This window comes from Nesoenas mayeri (genome assembly GCF_963082525.1).
Source record: "Nesoenas mayeri genome assembly, chromosome: 4".
In the NCBI taxonomy this organism is placed as follows: domain Eukaryota; kingdom Metazoa; phylum Chordata; class Aves; order Columbiformes; family Columbidae; genus Nesoenas; species Nesoenas mayeri.
The window spans coordinates 20,915,779-20,934,772 of NC_137540.1; the positions used below are offsets into that span (position 1 = coordinate 20,915,779).

Sequence of the window (18,994 nt, forward strand, 5' to 3'; positions counted from 1 at the left end):
TTACACTTGTGTAACAGTTAAGAATTGGGCCTGCCGTGTGGCTGTGTAGACTGCACACACTGCACATGCATGTGTGTGTGTACATATACACGCTTGTCATTGTCACACTCATCCTGCAGTGCTGAAAGCAACTTTTTCCTCATCAGTTCTGCCCCAAATCCTCAAACCTTGACAAATGAGTTCAAGGCATCAAACAACTAAAGGAAGCTGCAAAGAGCACTGAAATAATACACGGAGCCACCCTGAACTAAGCGTCGCACAACTCTGCAGTTCAGGGGGAGATGGAGGGGAGGGAGCAAGTGTGTAAAAAAGGGGAAAAGAATAATAATAATTAAATAAGCCACTACAAGGGATGTGCAAAAGCAACGTCCTGGCACGCTACAGGCAGACTCTCTTTCACGCACCCGCACGCACACAAAGACCAAAAATAAAATGCATCAATATGTAATCTTACAAGTGCTGATTGCCATTAAGGACACTCTTTTTCAGCTTAACAAGACAAAATAGTTTCTTAGATAAGAGTACTGGGAACATGCCTCTGAAGGTAGAAGTATGCAGTAGGTCACCTCTTAAAGATTTAATAAAGCAGCTTTCATGTCAATGCAATAAGTATACACACAGAGCCATTTTCTAAACCTTACTAATGATATAGCACAAGTGTTCGTTACCTCTTCGGTCTACATTTTGCAGCAATGTGTACCTGCTGGGTTTGTTGGGGTATTTTTGGTACAGAAAGTAACTGCCCTCAGACAGTTTCTGCCCTTTCTGTTAGTCCAAGGTAGGCAAGGAAGGAGTGTTTCGGTGAAGAGGCACCTCCTGGTGCAGTCTGAGGTCTGGGTGGATGGAATGTGAGCTCGTAGTGGTTTTTGGGGAAAAACATTGTTAAAGGAATAAGGTGGGCAAACTCTGAGTTCCAGTATTTATCAAAGCACAGAGAAGTGCCATTGATGGCCAAGGCTTTCACTGCCAGGTTTGGCTCTGCCCCGCTGCCGTGTGCAGCTGACAAAGCCACTGTTTGCAAAGCCTGGGAGGCAGACATAACGGAGAGGGGTGACAGGAGGTTTCTGGAGCTGTTCATTGGTAGGAGTGGACTGGCTTCCTTGGAGGTTGAATACTGGCCCTTCTTCTCCTCTTCGGAGCAGTCCCCACTCTGGTGCTTCTTCACGTGGCGGCTGAAGACAAAAGGGTGGGTAGTCTTGAACAGGCACTCGTCACAGCTGAAAGTCTGGCGTGGAGCATGCTTCAGTTTCTTGTGCAAGTTGAGATTGTCTTTGCGTTTGCAGCTGTAGCTGCACTGGTCACAGTGAAAAGGGCGCTCGCCGGTGTGGACACGCACATGTTCAATCAGCTTGTTGGCGGTCTTGGACAGGTAGCCACACTGGTCACACTTGTAATGGTTGCCAAGGCGGTGTTCTCGGATGTGCATCTCCAGCTCCAGCTGATTTGCTTTCACTGTCTGGCAGATCCGACACTTGTACTCCATCTTGTAGTGAGTCTTCAGGTGGCACTCCATCGCTGCGGGGCGGTTAGTGGAGTAGATGCAGAACGGGCACCTGGCAACACAGCAGGGAAGGGTGGGGACAGAGAAAAGAGAAGTCACTCAGCTGGAAGACCCATGTTCCTGGTTTAACCCTGTCATTCAGCCCCTCTCTGACCTACTAAAGAAGAGAAAAGGGCCCTTAGTTCTCCCTGTAAAGCCTCTTTAGAGTACCTGGTTCACCTCGACATAAGTCTTTACTTAGAGGAGGTATTTTCCCCATTTAATGGCAGTAGAGCGCACACGTTCCTAGGAAAGCACTGATTCACTCTGAAGGAGCACCCCTTTAATCTTCTGGCTTACCTTGATGGGGAAGATTCTGCAAAGGAGGCCGGGTAGTGCAGAGGTGGTGACTGATGCACCGGTACTTTGTGTAACGACATTCCTAGTGTTTGCACGGAGTCACTTTTGCCATTTTTTCCATTAAGAAGTGCTTTATAGTGAGTGTTTACAGATGAGTATGAAAGCAGCTGTTTAAGTAAAGATGGAATAAACTTGTAATACCACACGTACAGCAAAAGCTTAGGAAATTCCTTTTATGTGACCTTGAACAATAAGCTTCCTGGGTATCCTGCTAGGAACAGCTGAAAGCCGGTCGCTTAGGATGACTTGTAGGGATTCCCGTTTCTGGGAGATGAGCTAGCCCTGCTCAAAGGGGGCGTGTGCTTGGCAGCGTTTGCCTACAGCCGCCTCTGCCATGGCAGGAATTGTTCCTGTGTGGGAACAGGATGTGGGCTCTGCTTACTCACAGCAGCAGCGTCCAGACTGGGGTGGACGTGGCAAAGGGCCTCACCCTTGGTTCCTGGACCAGGAAGGGCCGAGAAGGCTGCAGGAGGGAATCTTGAAAGCTTGGAAGGAAGCCTGATCTGAACAAGGCTGGACACCAACAAACCCAAAGCACACCTGCTATTGCTTTATGCAATTGAGAGGAAGCTGGTGAGGACAGCTGCCTGCCAGGGCTCTCTGCTGTATTAAACAAAGCGCGCTCCTTTCCAGATCTAGGTGGTGAACTAAAAGAGCAGGTCTAGATAAAAAAGATACAACTAAGACACCTGGCTGTTGTCTTACAGATGTCTCCACCTCCCGCTGCGCTCACCGTTTAGCAGGTCTGCTAGTTGTGCTCTATCATTTCAGATAATTTCTAAGCAGAGATCCTTTCCTTCCATGTGTGCTTTCCCTTGCTACAACTGGTTGCACACACAGGTTTGATATTAATCTACCTGCTAGTTGCGAGACTTTTGAGCGCAGTGAGTAATACCTGAGGACAAATGGATACTAAAACATCTGCACACTTTTCCTGACGCACATCAAGTACTCTGATCCAGAGAGGGAGCCTGGCATTGAGGCTGCTAACGTGATTAGCTCTATTGCAACAGAGGATTCAGCTGTCTGTGCACACATACCTCTCCTGGGCTGGGTGCTCTCTGGATCAGAATCTCAGATTTTGACCTGGAGCTGGAGGAATCATGTTTTTTTCTCTTCCCTCACAGCAAACAGGAGACAGAAAAATACAATTTACTTAGATCTCTTCAGGCTCTTCTGGACGCCTTAAAAAAAAAAAAAAAAAGCAGAGCTTTTTCTTAGGTGCAGCTTTCAAGGTACCTCATTATTACTTGAGTTGGGCAGGAATAACTTATGCAGACTGAGAAGCCCATTCTGTCAGGAAGGTCTGAGTCATAGGTCATGGTTTTTCCGTGGTAAATAGAACAGAGTCTGTGCAGCTTAAACCCAAAGTGCATTAGACAACTGGTCTGTACGTCCAAGGCAGACATCCCGTCGTTCTGGCACACTACTTGTTTCTCAGTCTGGTCTTCATCCCAGATTCAGTCATCACATCTCAAGTGACCACAGTTCATGGAACTACTGAGCTGGAGACCAGACGCTGCCTGGCAAACAGAACCAGTTTTCAGAAACTGCAGTGCAAACTGATGGAGCTACTTGTGGTAACATTAAATGCCGTGTGCTCGTCACGTGAGAGGTGCAGCGCACTGAAAACATTAGTTTGCTCAGCAAGAGCAGCTGAAGCAGGGAGGCCTGTGCTGAACCCTAGCTGGGCTCAAAGTGGCTTCAGCCTCTTTTCCTGCAGCAGCTGGAACAAACGGAGACCAGGGACATGCATCTTGCATAACGTCACATTGCCCACACGCAGAGAGCGAGCATATGGCCCCAGCAGTCGCTCCTGCCCTCAGGGGTCCAAATTTGACATAAGGGCGCACTCATTCTCTAGAAACACTGCTCTGCGCCAACAGACCTTAAAGGACACCACCTTAAGCCAAAGCGCTTTTTAGTTAGAAGACTGTACTACTTGTTACACGTTAATTTATACAATAGAGATTGTTCTGGGGCATGCAAACCAAAGCAGAAAGCATAAAAGTTATTAATTATTGTAGAGGACTAACTTTGCATTAGAGTCTACAAAGGTTATAAACTTTAAGGTTACAACTTCATACCTAGTTGCACAGACTGTACAGGGTTTAGTTTCTTTGAACCAGGTGCACAACAGAGCGTGTGGTGTGTGCTCTCTTTTGCTGTGATGCCTTAAAAAACAACCCCTCTTCGTCTGCCAACACTTCTGTGCAGTGCTGCCTCATTCTCTGTGGGACCCATCACGTACTGTCTCCTATTGACTCGCAAAGGGAAAGGACCATACTTTGCTACAGCTCTGAGACAGTGGATACTACATCAGCTGCTCTGTTACCGATCTGCTCTAACGATGCAAGCATATGCTAAGGCAACTGTAAAGGACTGGGCTTGGGTTACATAAATAAAAGGAAGCCCAAAATCTGGATTATCAGGCATTTGACTTGTTTTTGCCCTATCCCCACAGTATTAGAAGTGCTTAACACAGTAAAAGTTTGTGTACTTGCTTTCCTTACTTGAGCCCACCGGTGGGGACAGTGTGGCATTTCTTGTGCTCCAATAATTGCTCAGGTGTCTTCATGAACTTGTGGCACACGTCACACTCAAACATCCGTGTGATCAAGTGGATTTGCAGATGGCGCTCAAACATATTTTTTGTTTTGCAGACGAAGTTACAAAAAACACACTCAAAGCCTGAAAAATAACAATAAAAAAATATCACCACCACAGGCAAATATATTCCTTACATTGTGGCCAGATCCACTGCATAGAAGGTGACAGTCTGTATTTGTTTAGCACTGGTTTACCTTTCTCTGATTTCTCTTCAGTGTTCACTGAGGTCTGGCTACCAGGCACTACAGAAATGACCAGCAGGTTGTTTGACGCCTTGGTTTTTGGGGTTACATCTGCATCTTCTTTGCTGTTGGCAGAGTCACTCAGTGCTGACAGTGAAGATGACGACGGACTGTTAGATTCACTGGGTGTCTTCCTCTCTTCAGCTGAAAAACAGGAATAAAGAGCACTAATTAGTACAGCAGATTAGATGGAATCTCAATACTGTTTTACATTTCAGGAAAACTATTTGAATATATATATCTAAAGATATGTGTTATTTAAATATACTATAGAAGTGTTTATATTCAAACGTGTTTATAAACAAGTCTGACATTCACTGATCTGTTAAAAAACTGTAGTTGCACCCTCCTTCCTTTTTATTAGTGTTTACAACAGTATATCTCTCAGTTTATCCTAGAATATAGTCTGTCTGTGATGGTAGTGGGAAGGATACATACATACATACATACATACAACTCTACCTCATTACCAGGCTGAAAATATCCCAAAAAAACCACTTTGACTATCTCAAGAGTTCAAAAACAATGAAGTTGTCACTGAGAAAGGAAAAAGTGCTGTGGTAACTTTGGGGTGCAGAAACCAGAAGTGCTGTTGATGACCTACAAGTCCAAGCTAAAATTCCCCCACTTTTCCATTTCTGTGGGTCCAATGAGTACATTTGGGAGGAAGGGCAAAGGAGAATAATCTCACTCAACATACTGAAAAGCAGCCTCAGTAATGACTGTAAGAGATAACAACATGGTCTCAAGATTTATCTGTTGTTATTAAGACCTCTTATTGAACATAATTAATTAAAAACTCCATTACTTTACAGGATCTAAAGCTGAAGCCCCTCAGAGTTTCCTTATGTGTGCAATAAATGCAAGAAATTCAAACCCCAAACCCTATCACGCACTGGAAATGAACGAGAATGAGGGTTCTCTTAGGAACCTGCCATGAGCCAACAAGGCAAGGATGGGCAAATTATTACCTCCCACCTCTGTCTTGGTTTAATCAGAGCTGTGGTAAAAAGAGACTTTACTAAAACTTCATATTATCTATCTCACAAAGTCCCCTCTGATCAAGGCTTCTGCAAACACCAGTACCTATGTGCCTAGCTTTAAACTGATGAGCAGCACCTTTAAGTCTAAGATAAAAATGTAGGAATGCACTAATGAAATCTGATGACCCAAGCTGTCAATAGGGAGGATGACTGGGATATCATATAGAAAGATTCACTGACCTTGGGGGCCAGAGTAATAGAAATAGAATGAAATTTAATAGTACAGAGCACAAGGTTATGACCTGAAGGGCCAGTACCAAGAATTTCTGCTATAAATGAGTTCTTAAGTTGGAAACGGTCAAGGAAAACAAAAGAAGAATCTGAGCAGGATATGGGATGAATATGAGCAATCGGCATGGGGGAGCCTTCAAGGAAGGTAAATATGATCACAGAATGTTATTGTGTGAGCTGTTGCCGGTAGCTGCTGCTGTTTTACAGGGCCACCACTGCTTATTGCATGTCACCTCATACACCTTGTACAGCTGTGATTGCTTATGTCGAGAGCAGAGGTTCTAACAAGAACATATGCAGCGAGGGACTGGTACAGTGAGAAAATTAAGCTTTTTCTCATATGAAGCACAAAGTACGTTTAGAGGGGTAAGGGTTGTTCTTCATAAATATACTAAGGGAATAAATACTGTGGAAGGAGGGAAGAAAGGTGGAGGGAATGACAGGTGGGCTGCTGTTTCAGATCAAGGACAGTTCTGGCACAAGAAAAAAGTATGTGTATTCTGATTATTAGTATGACACATTCTGGCAATTTTAAAAAGGTCCATAATCGTTAATGCAGGAAAATCTGCAGCTGCCTGTCTGTAGAAATATTTGGTTTAAAACAATTACAGTTGTTTGAAGACACATGCTAACATCCTTCCAAACAGGCCTTTTATGACTTGGTAACCTCACAGGATAAGGGACTGGGGTCAAGTGACCCAGAAAATCTATTCTGTTTTTAACTCTCTGTATTTGCCACATGTGTAAGCATTTGGCTGAATTGCCAGTTTGACGGGGTAAAGGAATAACAAGGGAGTGTTTTGCCTGTCTTTAAAAGACAAACAGCAGCTCCAGTCTTTTAGCCATGACAGGAACACACAGTGGAGTACAGCTCAGTTTTAAGCTCCAATGCAAGCTCTTCATATGGCTATGGGTGGCATTTCTCATTTGCCTTGACTGCACAGAATCGTGGTTTATGTGGAGTGGAGTTAGATGCAAACACCTCAGATAGCAGGGAGTAGTGCCGAGAGCTACACTGCCATAAAATCCCTTGAGGGCTTTCCAGTAGTTTGTATTTCTGTAGTTACATCTAACTTATGTATCTGTGAGCACAACCAACTGCATTCTTCTCACCGTTCTCCTTCTCCACCCCTCCTGTTTTCCCAATTTTATAGCTGGAAGGACAGGAAGAGCAATTTAGCAATAGAAAATATGTGCATTTCAGGTTAAGTATTGTTAACACCATTTTTAGTAGTTTGTGACAGCAAAATGCTTCTGCCTGGTATTATAAGAGAAATTCATTAAAACGATTGTAATTTTATTCTCCTTAAATGATACCAGATTTCATTACTTGGACTAAGCACATGGAGCTTGTTTGAAAACCACTATTGCACTTATCTTTGGGTATTAAGTGAAGAGGACCAGGGACAGAACATATGACTTGTTATTTAATATAAAGTTACACTTATGGTATTGCTGAATTACAGCGTCAACTAAACATCAGCGTGAAATTCCAAACTGATAGACTGTGGAGGCAAACACATTGAAGAGTGAAGCTCAACATTCTGTGTATTTCAAATTTACAGCCAGGTATGCGCAATTAGCACTCAAAGTCACCTTATCATCACTCAAGTCTAGGATTTTGATGAAATAGTAAACCAGTCAGAAAAACAAACAAACTATGCTGACTTCAACAGGGGAGGGGATCTGGGGGAAAAGGGGAATAGGAAGAAGGAGGGCTAAGTAGCCCTTCATTTATTTTGCTAAGCTTGAAAATTGATCTGCGCTACCAGATTATTTGCCTGGCTGGAGTCCAATTCACTTCAGCTTTGAGAGATCAGGCCTTAATTAGCAAGTGCTTCAGTGAAAGTGAAGAGAGTGCTAATGGGAAGTGTGAAGGTTGCAGCTAAAAAGCAAGGAAGAGAGAGATGACTGCAGCTGGGAGAGGGGGATCATCACCTGTGTGCTTGCTGTTGACATGAGCCTTCATATCTGCCTCTTCCATGGTGACAAAATCACATGCTGTGCAGCAAATCGAGAACATCCACTGCTCTTTATCCACATGGAGGGACATATGACTGACAAACTGGACATTCATCTCCGTCTCAAACCCACACACATGACAGCTGTAGGCAGAAGGGAATTCAAGAGTAAGAAACTTTAAAAACCAAACCACAAACAGAAGCGTGTTGCCCTGAATTTGCAAGAAAAATCTCACTGCACAGTTTTCTTCTCTTCCTCACCGTTCAGTGTTCACTGGAAAATTCTTTTGTCTGCTGAACTGCCTTTTCACTGATGGCCATGCCGATGTGATTAAGGGCAGGCACAATGCAACAATCCTGGTACACGCTATAATGGCGCTAAATAATCATAAACTTAATTAAAAACTACAGATTCCAGATGCTGCGCATCACCTAGCTGATTCCTTTGGGCAATAAGAGGCATTGCAGTTTTGCCAAGATGTTTAGTATGGCTGATACACTGACAAACGGAGAGCTTGCTGCATACTCCAGGAGTTATTTTCAAGCCCTGGAATGGTTCCCATGCCAAACTGGGATCTTGTGCAAAACTGCCTGGCAGTTTCAGTGTAAGCAAGTAAAAATGGGTTCAAACATTTCTTATGGTTGACTGGAAGACAGCAGTCATCAGCTCCGCAAATAATTAGCAGAGATACAGATTTCACAGCCAGTGCATAAACAGTGATATTGAGAGGCAATGGGAAGGACCCTTTAATTTAACTTTTTTTTTTTGCCGAGTCCTCCCCTTGCTTTGATTAGGCTGTTAACATTTAAAACAAGCCAAAACCATTTTAAAAGGCGTATACTCTAGGGCACTATTTTGCTTTCCCAGGGGGATGGACTAAATAATCTAATCCAGCAGGTCTGATTTATTTCTTACTTCTATGATTTTGTAATTAAATCTACTCTTGGCACCATGACTAAAACTAAGAGTGATTTGGTAATCATGCTTGGCCACTAGTTGCAGAGCACACAACAGCGCATACAATGAGGAGAATGCCCAAATATCCATTTTATCTAGGCTACTCCTTTTAATTTTTCAGGCTAATTCTCCTAAAAGTTTTCCTTCTTTCATCATGTTGTTCCCTGAATATATATACCTCTAGCAAATGGAGGAAATGTGTATATGGAGATAATAATTTTTATTATATTTATTGTCCCATTTCATAGATTTGGCTGAAGACAATGGAGCTGTCAGAAGTAACTGGAAGCACAGTGCTTGAGATTTGCCATGAATCTGTGCACACGATGGGATGTTTCCAAACACAGAACTTAAACGAGCCCATCTGCCTCACAAGGCCATTTAAAAAATCCAGCTCCACACCTCCCAAAACCCAGAGTCTTTCCCAATGGCTGACCAAGCCAAACAGCGTTGGGTTTTGCTGCTCAGCCTAAGTCAGAGATGGGCAAGACAAATACTTCCATCGCAGCTCCACCCTGCAACACCTTAGCAGGCAGGTAAGACACTGAGTTTCCAGCATCTGGTGCACAGCCCTTGCCTGGGTCCTCACCTGTAGTAATAAGGGTGCTTCTTTCCATCGCTGCCTTCAGCAGTGACAGCGCTGACAATGTCCTCAGTGTCTGTACTCACCAGCTTCACAGAATGGACGGTCAGGTGCTGGTTCAGATTAGCACGGCACTTAGCAGCATAGGGGCACAAGTGGCATTTGTATTTTCTCTCTTCTGAAAAAGAAATAGAAAAACTTGAATGTATACTTCCTTTTGAAGCAAGCTATTCATAAAGCTGCCAATGACCAAGTATGCATCCCTTTGGGCTTCTCCAAGCAGCTTTCAGAATGAGGTACTTTGGAAGCTCAACATTTTGGAAAGTTACACCAGTTCACAGCATTTACTCAGAAAAAACTCATTTGGAGGTAGTTTAGGGCTATTTTTTTTTTTTATTTGGACTACCATTTGTAATCAGACAACATAAAACTTTATAAAGGGGAATACTAGGACAACTGCAGCTCTGAGAGCTGCAGCAGAGCTTGTACAGAAACATGTCGATAACCTACAACTAGTTCCTTTACCTATCATCTTTTATTTGATTTTGGGTCCAGTTATTCTTGAGGTTGACCATGCGATCACTTGCAGGGAGCTGATGGTTGATGATTTTGTATTAAAATCTGAGGGTGGGGAGGAAAGGGAATGCTGTAGCATTAGGCCAGTTCTGAATACAAACTAACACAAAAAAATCCAATACCCACTCAAAGAACAACTAAAGAATTTAAACAAATTCATCATGAGTTTCTGATGCTTCACAACTTTTAAAATAAAAAATTATTTTATTGTACATTAAACATTTCTAAGTCCTGGCAACAATTTTTTTTTGTATGTGCCAGGCTTTATTTTGCAAAGAGCTGATTCAAAAAACCAAACCTTACATCAGGTTTTACAGCCTTTCCCTTTGAGGAGCTGCTGCTCTGAATTTAACACATAATGCTACAAGTGTTAGGGGAAAGAAATTCAACAGAGCAGCTTAGGACTGAGAAAACCTCACAAAGCCACAGAACAGAGCATTTGAACCTTTTCAGCGTAGCTCTGCTAGATGGTACAACACACACTGGCATTATACCAACAATATTTTTCAGCACTGTATGAGAAATTCTTGCTTCCAAGTCTTGTTTTGCACAGTGCACCTCAGCAGGCTGACAAGGTGCATCTTCCATATAAAGACTCTGTTAGTCTCAGTTGATTTGAAGCTGATTCACTTTAAGAAAGTTGGTATGGGGTAGGGCAGCCCCTGTTCCCCTGAGAAAAACTAGGTGATGAAAGCAACGGTGAATGATGGATATTAAATCCTTGCTGTTTTACCAGATCTGAAATACCAAGGCTGAACTTTTTATTGTTCAGTAACATTTAAAAAGCTCATCAGGTGAATGTAAGAAAGGCCAAGGGCTGTGCCTTCTCTCCAGAACTCCATTAACAGGCTTGGTTAACTAGCTGGTATCTACAGGATGGTCTATTGGAACCTGGACAAGCTTGAACTTACACATTTTGTAAAGACAAATTACAAGTAGGCTGTAAATAAATCAAACATTAGTTAACTCCCTGAACACCCTCCAATGTTCTGACCTGTTTCTGCGCCTGGCTCTGCTCTAAGTGCAAGGAGCTGAGGATGGCTCACATGCTCTCCTGCTTACCATCTTCCATCTCTACTTAAACAAGCCATGACTAGCATAGAAATTTCCTCAGTGCTGCAACAACCAGCCCCTAAACATCAGCTTACCTGTGTGCAGTGAGAGATGGCGGGACAGAGTCTGCTGTCGACCAAACACTTTTCCACACACGTCACAGGGAAAGAGCTGGTCATTAAATTTCCAAGATGGCAATCCATTTCCCACCTCCAGTCCCAGCTTTTCAGGTTCTATGCCAAAACCGACATAAACAGAAAGTCGTATTTTAAGAACTCCAAAGACTTTCAGATTTCATTCAAGTAGAGTTCTGTAGGTGCCATATAAAACGCAACGCCTCAGCTGGCTGCTGTGTGATCTGGCACATGAGTTCACGTAAAAAGGAAACTCCCAGTGATGGAAAGGAAATTAATCTTTTGTACAGCATCTTTCATACATACTCTAAAGCAAAGCACTTAATCAAAGTGTTCCAGACATAGTCAAAGAGGTAAACCAGATTACATAAAGAGAAAAAAGTCAAGAGTGAGCAGGGCAAAACGTTAACCTCTCATTCTGTTTTTGTGGAGAGACCATTTCTTTGGCTTTTTCCATCACCCACTTTCACCTGGCGCATGAAGAAGGCTTGATCTGCAATGATGGTTTATTTTACACTGGATTATTTTTCATGGCTGATATTTTCTATTCTACTGCCACAAGAACTTTTACTACATGAGCAGGCTTACACTGAAGGAGAACAGAAGATTGCTCAAACAATAGTTAAGCCAAGGGGACACAGCATGCCAGTGAGTGGGTGGCATCCAGGGTAAGGTCTACCCAGCACCTACTGTCCCCAAGCATCAAAATCCCCAGCAACTCAGAGGGCTATCCATTGGAAAACTAAGACCCAGAGTGAGACATTATCTTTAAAGAAGTGTTTTTATTTGCTTCAAAACCAGAGAGAGTCTGCTGTACAAAAAAATGAACTCCATACAGCATAAAACACTGACATGAAGGCACTCTGTAAGGAAGTAGAGAGAAAAGGTCTGGGAACGAGGAAGAGAAAAAAAGGCACAGAGCGCTTCAAGAAGTTAAAAGCATGGCCATTTTGGATCTGGACAGAAGGGAGCACAGAGCCGATGGAGACTGGGGACAGCAGTGGTACTACTTAGCTCAACATGAGAAAAGTACCAGCAAGCCTTGTGTAAAGAAATGTTCTCTGCAAGGGTCCTGAGGAGAAGGGCCAGCTGAACTAAGAGGTGCACAAACCTGCAAAGGCATGCAGCAGCTTTTAAAATGTAATGGCCGGTGGGGGTGGGGGTTGTTTGAGACTTACTTCTGCTAAAAGACCTTTTATTTCTGTTGGAACGGAAGATGCAACATGCAGAGCACCTTTCTCTAACCTGACACTGGCTGTGGGTTCGCTGCCCAAACCAGCTCCACCAGCGCATGTGTGCATGCCGTGATGGAGGAAAGCTATTGGGCTGAGATTGTCAGGAGGGGAGCTGAGGAGTATGAAAACATCATACTAAGTGTAAGTTACCATTGTTGAACTTGGCACAAAACAAAACAAAATATGAATCCAACAGAGCACTTGAATAATGAACACCCTTTTTGTACAGGCAAAACATTACCAACAGTCACCTACCACTGCATTTGCCTGCCATGTCTGAAAGAGTGTCACAGACAGGTGTCCAGACAGCTCCCCTGTGGTTTAGGCAAATACTTGTCTAATACTGTGGTTAATTTAAGCAACGATAAAAACAGTGCTCCATTTTGGACAGAGATTCCACGTAGCAATCTCAGCAAGTTTAGGGAGGGTCATACTTGCCGGCCCCTTTCAGCTGCTGTTACTTTCTCCTGTGACCCTCTATATGTACAATATTCAGCACACCACAGGAATTAGGAGGCACTACTAAGTGCCGCCACACAACAACACATTTTTCTCAACAAATTTCTAGTTAGAGAACAAGTTCTGCCTATTCAAAGTAGTCATTTTGTGAACTTAAAAACAAGACACCCCATCCCTCATTCCCTAAGGGCTCCAAGTGACCCATAACCTTCAAGAACTTCAACAAATAATGATTCTTTTCATTACCATCCTTGAGTTCAAAACAATGGAAAAATCTAGCTCTGTACTAATGCTACAGATATTTTAGCAGAGGTTTTTGAGTACATAATCAAAACAGCGCTTCAAAAGAGGGAATATGGAAATAATTATAAGAGAAGGTCACAAGGGTGTAGGATGCTTCAATATGGTCACAACAAAAATGAATTAATTGGGACACACACCAAACAAGCAGGCTCAATTAAGTCAATAAGTCTCTTTAACAATTCACTTCAGCATTAGTCATCATCCCCTCTTTATCTTTTAAGAGTATAATATCCTCTTCCCTGTGGTGGATTTTTAGCTGTCAGTTCTGGGAAGCTCATGGGAAGCTGGAAAAATATCAGCTTTCTGATAAACCCGAGCTGGTGAAAGCTGGTCCCTTGCCAAGCAGCTGCATATTTTTCATTGATGCAAAAGAAGATCCTGTAAGTGTTTTGAAGGTACATCTTTGAAAGGTTTATTCCTGCAGTCCTAACTACAGTGCTGCTTTCTTCTCTTTCTGCTGAATCTTTTCTCAGTAGCAAAGTGCTTTTTCTATTCAGCAAGCTGCTTAGTTTGTTTGTGACAAACCAGAGTTGGTCTCTAGTGCAACAGGAGCCTCAGGACATTGTGGAAGATTTCTCAGCTCCAAGAAAACCACCTGCTTCCACCCACCTTGCCCTCTGGGCAGCTCTGCCTGCAGCCTGGAAACTGGAGCTGTGTGTCCATACAGCGGTCCAGAAATCTCCCCAGAACATACCCAGCAACTGATCTCGCCAGTGACCTGAAGAAGCAGGTGAGTCAACATCCACCTTCAGTCCCTGGGTTCTGCCTCTAATTAATGCTGGGGAATGGTATTTTCTGTGAAGTGAGGACAAGGCCAGTAACTCTGGGGCCATAATAGTGGTTTGTGCACAGCGTCCTCTGTGTATCCCAAAGCAAGGCAGTCAGCATCCTTATCCTTTAAGAGTACCTTACACAGAGGGTCGCCCCGTGGCTGGAAAGCAGAGAGACTGAGACCAACTGATGTTACATAATAAATCACCCTTGTGAGAGACGGCCCACAGAAATCAGTCTTTCACCATGACATCCCTATACTAAAATGAAGGAAAAAAAAAAAAGAAAAAAAGGACTTTATATAGATTTCTGCCTTAAAAAAATACTCCACAGCAAATTCCAAAGCTTTTATGTTAGAAAATCATACATGGCAAAATAATATTGAAATTTTAAAGTAATAGACTGCATTCCTGTATGGGTTTTGGAGTTTGAAACAAAATACGATCAGTAAAATCGAAGGCCTTCAAGTTCTCCAGTACATCGTTAAAAAGTAATAGATTAAGACTCAGTATATTACAGGCTAATAAAAAATATTTTTGAAATTGTTCTGCACAGAAGTCTCAAGAGTTAAATATTTTATGTAAAGGTAAAACCTAATTCTCAATGAAATTTAGTTAAATGCATCTTTATTGATGCCTTTTCTGCCCTTCTGCATCACCTGGTATCATTTTCCCACTAACCTCAAGTCAACTTCATAACAAGTAGCTGTGTAAAGCTGATCATCCAACATGGGGTTTGAAACTGCTGGGACTGCCACCACATGAATTTTCCCTGAGATGAGGATGAAGTGGACATCGACTGCAGAAATATTGTTCTGCTCCTCCTCTTGCCCCTTCAAATACATTAATTTCTGGCAAACAAAGCCCAGCACTTGAGCGAGTTGCTATTACATTACTGCAGAATGAAGCCCCAATAATCCAAGGGGAAACGGTTAGTGACCTGCTACACCACTTGTACACCCACAAGTCCATGGGGCCAGATGGGATACACCCAAGGGTGCTGAGGGAGCTGGCAGAGGTGATCACTAAGCCGCTTTCCATTTTCTATCAGCAATCCTGGCTAACTGGGGAGGTCCCAGTTGACTGGAAGTTGGCTAATGTGATACCCATGTACAAGAAGGGCCAGAAGGATGATCCAGGGAACCACAGGCCTGTCAGTCTAACCTCAGTACTGAGGAAGGTAATGGAGCAAATGATCTTGAGTAACATCACATGGCACATACAAGAGAACCATATGATGAGGCCCAGTCAACATGGGTTTATGAAAGGCAGGTCCTGTTTGACCAACCTGATCTCCTTCTATGACAAGGTAACCCACCTAGTAGATGAGGGAAAGGCTGTGGATGTTGTGTACTTAGACTTCAGTAAAGCCTTTGACACCGTATCCCGCAGTATTCTCCTGGAGAACCTGGCAGCTCATGGGCTGGATGGGTGTACTCTGTGATGGATAAAGAACTGGCTGGAGGGCCAGGCCCAAAGAGTTGTCGTGAACAGTGCCAAATCCAGCTGGCGGCTGGTCACAAGTGGTGTTCCCCAGGGCTCAGTATTGGGACCAGTTCTGTTTAATGTATTTATCAGTGATCTGGATTAAGAGATGTTGATTGACAGCCGGCTGAACATGAGCCAGAACTGTGCCCAGGTGGCCAAAAAGGCCAACAGCATCCTGCCTTGTATCAGAAAAAGTGTGGCCAGCAGGACTAGAGAAGTGATTGTGCCACTGTACTCAGCACTGGTGAGGCCCATCTTGAATCCTGTGTTCAGTTTTGGGCCCCTCACCGTAAGAAGGACATTGAAATACCAGAGAGAGTGCAGAGAAGGCAATGAAGCTGGTGAGCGGCCTGGAGCACAAGTCTGATGAGGAGCGGCTGAGGGAACTGGGGCTGTTTAGCCTGGAGAAAAGGAGGCTGAGGGGAGACCTTATCGCTGTCTACAGCTACCTGAAAGGAGATTGTACCATGGAGGGTGTTGGTCTCTTCTCCCAAGTAGCAAGTGAAAGGACAAGAGAAAATGGCCCCAAGTTGTGCCAGAGGAGGTTTAGATTGGATATTAGGAAAAAATTCTTCACAGAAAGGGTTGTCAGACATTGGAACAGGCTGCCCAGGGAAGTGGTGGAGTCACCATCCCTGGAGGTGTTTAAAAGGCATTTAGATGAGGTTCTTAGGGTCATGGTTTAGTGCTAGAGTTAGGTCAGGTTATGGCTGGACTCGATGATCCTGAGGGTCTTTTCCAACTGAAATGATTCTATGGTTCTATCCCTTTCCTAAGCTGTTAGGCATAATTCTGCACACGTATATATTTTCACTTTTCACATTTAGCGATTAATTTATTTTTTTTTAATCCTCAAACTGGTAATATCAATATGGAGAGTGCATTGACCACCCCTTCTGAAAAGCCTTTAGCCTGACTTTTGTCAAGAAATGCTGAGAGAGGAGACCGTAGCTGGTTGAAGCTGTAACTGAAGAAGAGAATAAAGCATGACCTGAATACATAAGTAACTGTCTGGAGTCACTGAATCAGCCTTGTGACTGCTAGTAGCTGTCGAACACAAAAAGTTCCCCAGGGACTGGCTTTGGACTCTGATATATGGTACCTGGATTATTATTTTCTTTAAAGTAGCTTAAATATTTTTTCAATTACTGCTTCACAGCCTTTATACTACATTATATTTTAATCTGCTGTTCAATGCCATCCCTACCATTTATACTAGCAACTGAAAGAATGAAACTAATATTTAACCAAAAAAGATAAAGCTAAGAAAACAAGCAAAAAGTATCATGAAGTGTCATTCAAAGAAGATAAATTCATATTTATAACCTTTGGTGATTTACTGTCTGCTCTCACATTCTGTAATTCACTTAAAACAGCTGCTCCTCTGTTTCGTCTTCACACCTCCATAGACCTCAGAAGCAACAAAATCCACAAGGGCAGATCCTTATGGTCACATGGAAGCATATGGATAGCAATTAAATAGATTGTCCTTTGCAACAGATATTCCTTAAAGATGTGGAAGTGAGAGGTGTTAATGAGCCTTAACAAAGAAGGTCAACATTTATTATCTCTCCATTCTTCTGAAAGAGTAGATCATATTTATACTTTGGGTTATTCAGACAGTTTGACACCACACAGATGGTCAAGAAGAAATCAGGTAAGTAAGTTTGAAAACGAAGTGAACAGAAGGGAGAAAACAGAGAGTGGTGGTTGGACTATTTTCAGTCAATCCTGCTTGCAACCCAAATGTGATGAAGAAAACAAGTCAGATGTCTAGAGGGTCTGGTGACAGAACAGCCACCCAGGGTGAGGCTGAGGGCTAAGAGGGAGAGACAGCCAAACTCTAAACAGGCGGTGAATTGGGAAAAGGTAGATGAAAGTGGATCCAGAACAAGAGGAAAGGAAGTGTGTAACACATCCTCCCTTGTAATCCAGGGGATAAAGCTTGATGTGACAAATATGAGATGCAGAAGGAAGCTCCCACAGGAGAAAGCATCTAAAAAAACTCCACCAAACCAGAAAATGAAGAAACTGACTGAGAAACAGTGCTGGACAAGGTAACGAGGTTTCTAGGAGCTCATGGAGAGAGGATGAATGCTGCCAGTAGGGCAGATGTCCCACAGCAAGGCACCTCACTTTGCTCTGAAAGACTCTGATGACTCAAACAGGCATCAAATAACTTCTGGTTACCACCTCAAGTGGATTGCTACTCGCCTGTCGATTTGTGATCTTTCAGGCACCACACATTTACCCAAGAGGTAAATATAGTGTGCAGCTCTATGTGAATGTCACAAAAGCTTGTCCCATTTGTAAGGTTATTTCTATTTTGTTGCATCTAAAAGACAAAGTTCAATAAATGATTTATTCAGAAAAAAGGTATGCAGGTAGGCAATCATGCAAACACTGCTTTAAAAACATTTATTTGGTCAAAGAAGTTTTCTTTCCTTCTTCAGTCTGCATTGATCTGTTATTATAATGTCTTCCTACTTTCTGCAGTGTCCCCGTCACCAAAGATGCATTTTATTGCTTCGGAGCCTTCCACTTACATGTTCATCTGTCACCTCTGGCAAGCACACTGTATTTAAAAACAGAGAACTCCTTTTGTGAAATACGTAATTAAGGCTTGCTACAAGCTTGTTTGCTGAAAGCCTGCAAAGGGCTCACAAGCTCAAATATATATTGGCTGTATGAAACTGCAGCGTTCCAAATACTATATATCTTACTCCTTTCCCAACTTACTTTCACAAAGGGTTTATCTGCAGCACCAGAATTCTTATTTCTAGTAAATTATTCAGTTAAAACAAACAGAGGAATTCTTCCAGGTATTGCAGTTCCTCAGTAAGATATATCCTGCAACTTCTTGAAGGTATCTGTGATCCTGAGCAGTCCTGCAGTCTTCACTTGTCACCACCAGCACCACAGCAACCTGTCTGTTGTTATTTTAGGATGTATCTCTTACTGTGAGCAGACTCATCCACTATTAGCCTGAGATAAGCAACTTCATTTTTCACATAAAAATTTTGTATATTCTCCACAAAAATAAAAATATGGGGTTTTTTCTGACTCAAGCCTCCACTGAAACTCCAAGCTGGTTTGCCTGACCCCCTGACCCCTTGGCAGTAGTGGGGTCTTTTTGGTTTGGTTTTGGTTTGGGTTTGTTTTGTTTGTTTGGGTTTTTGTTTGTTTGGTTGGGTTTTTTTTAAATGCCTTTTTGTAGCTGCTGAAAGCGGTCAGTGCTGTACTCACAACACCAATCCAGGGGCCACTGTTCAGACAAACCCACATACCCCAGTGTGCGGCCAGCGCTGAGCCTGCACCAGTCTGGGAGCCTTTCAGCACTGGCAGCAGAGCATGAACAAAGGAAGGGTCTATGTAGCCGTGCTGTCGGTCACAACATGTGTCACATATCGTAAGTTATTTAGAGGGATTTAATAATACTCTAAACATA

At 43.0% G+C, this 18,994-nt stretch overlaps 1 protein-coding gene across 1 annotated transcript in view; it reads right to left on the minus strand.

Moving 5' to 3' along the window:
• Positions 1 to 745: 745 nt before the first annotated feature.
• The window catches only part of ZNF827 (zinc finger protein 827), a gene marked incomplete at both ends in the record, with an annotated part of 103,624 nt that continues 85,375 nt past the window's right edge, over positions 746 to 18,994 (minus strand). Inside the window, 6 exons of the mRNA XM_080344160.1 lie at positions 746 to 1,553; positions 4,414 to 4,591; positions 4,705 to 4,896; positions 7,965 to 8,131; positions 9,535 to 9,706; positions 11,253 to 11,390. Coding sequence (XP_080200286.1) covers positions 746 to 1,553; positions 4,414 to 4,591; positions 4,705 to 4,896; positions 7,965 to 8,131; positions 9,535 to 9,706; positions 11,253 to 11,390 — 1,655 coding nt within the window. The remainder of the gene's footprint in view (positions 1,554 to 4,413; positions 4,592 to 4,704; positions 4,897 to 7,964; positions 8,132 to 9,534; positions 9,707 to 11,252; positions 11,391 to 18,994) is intronic.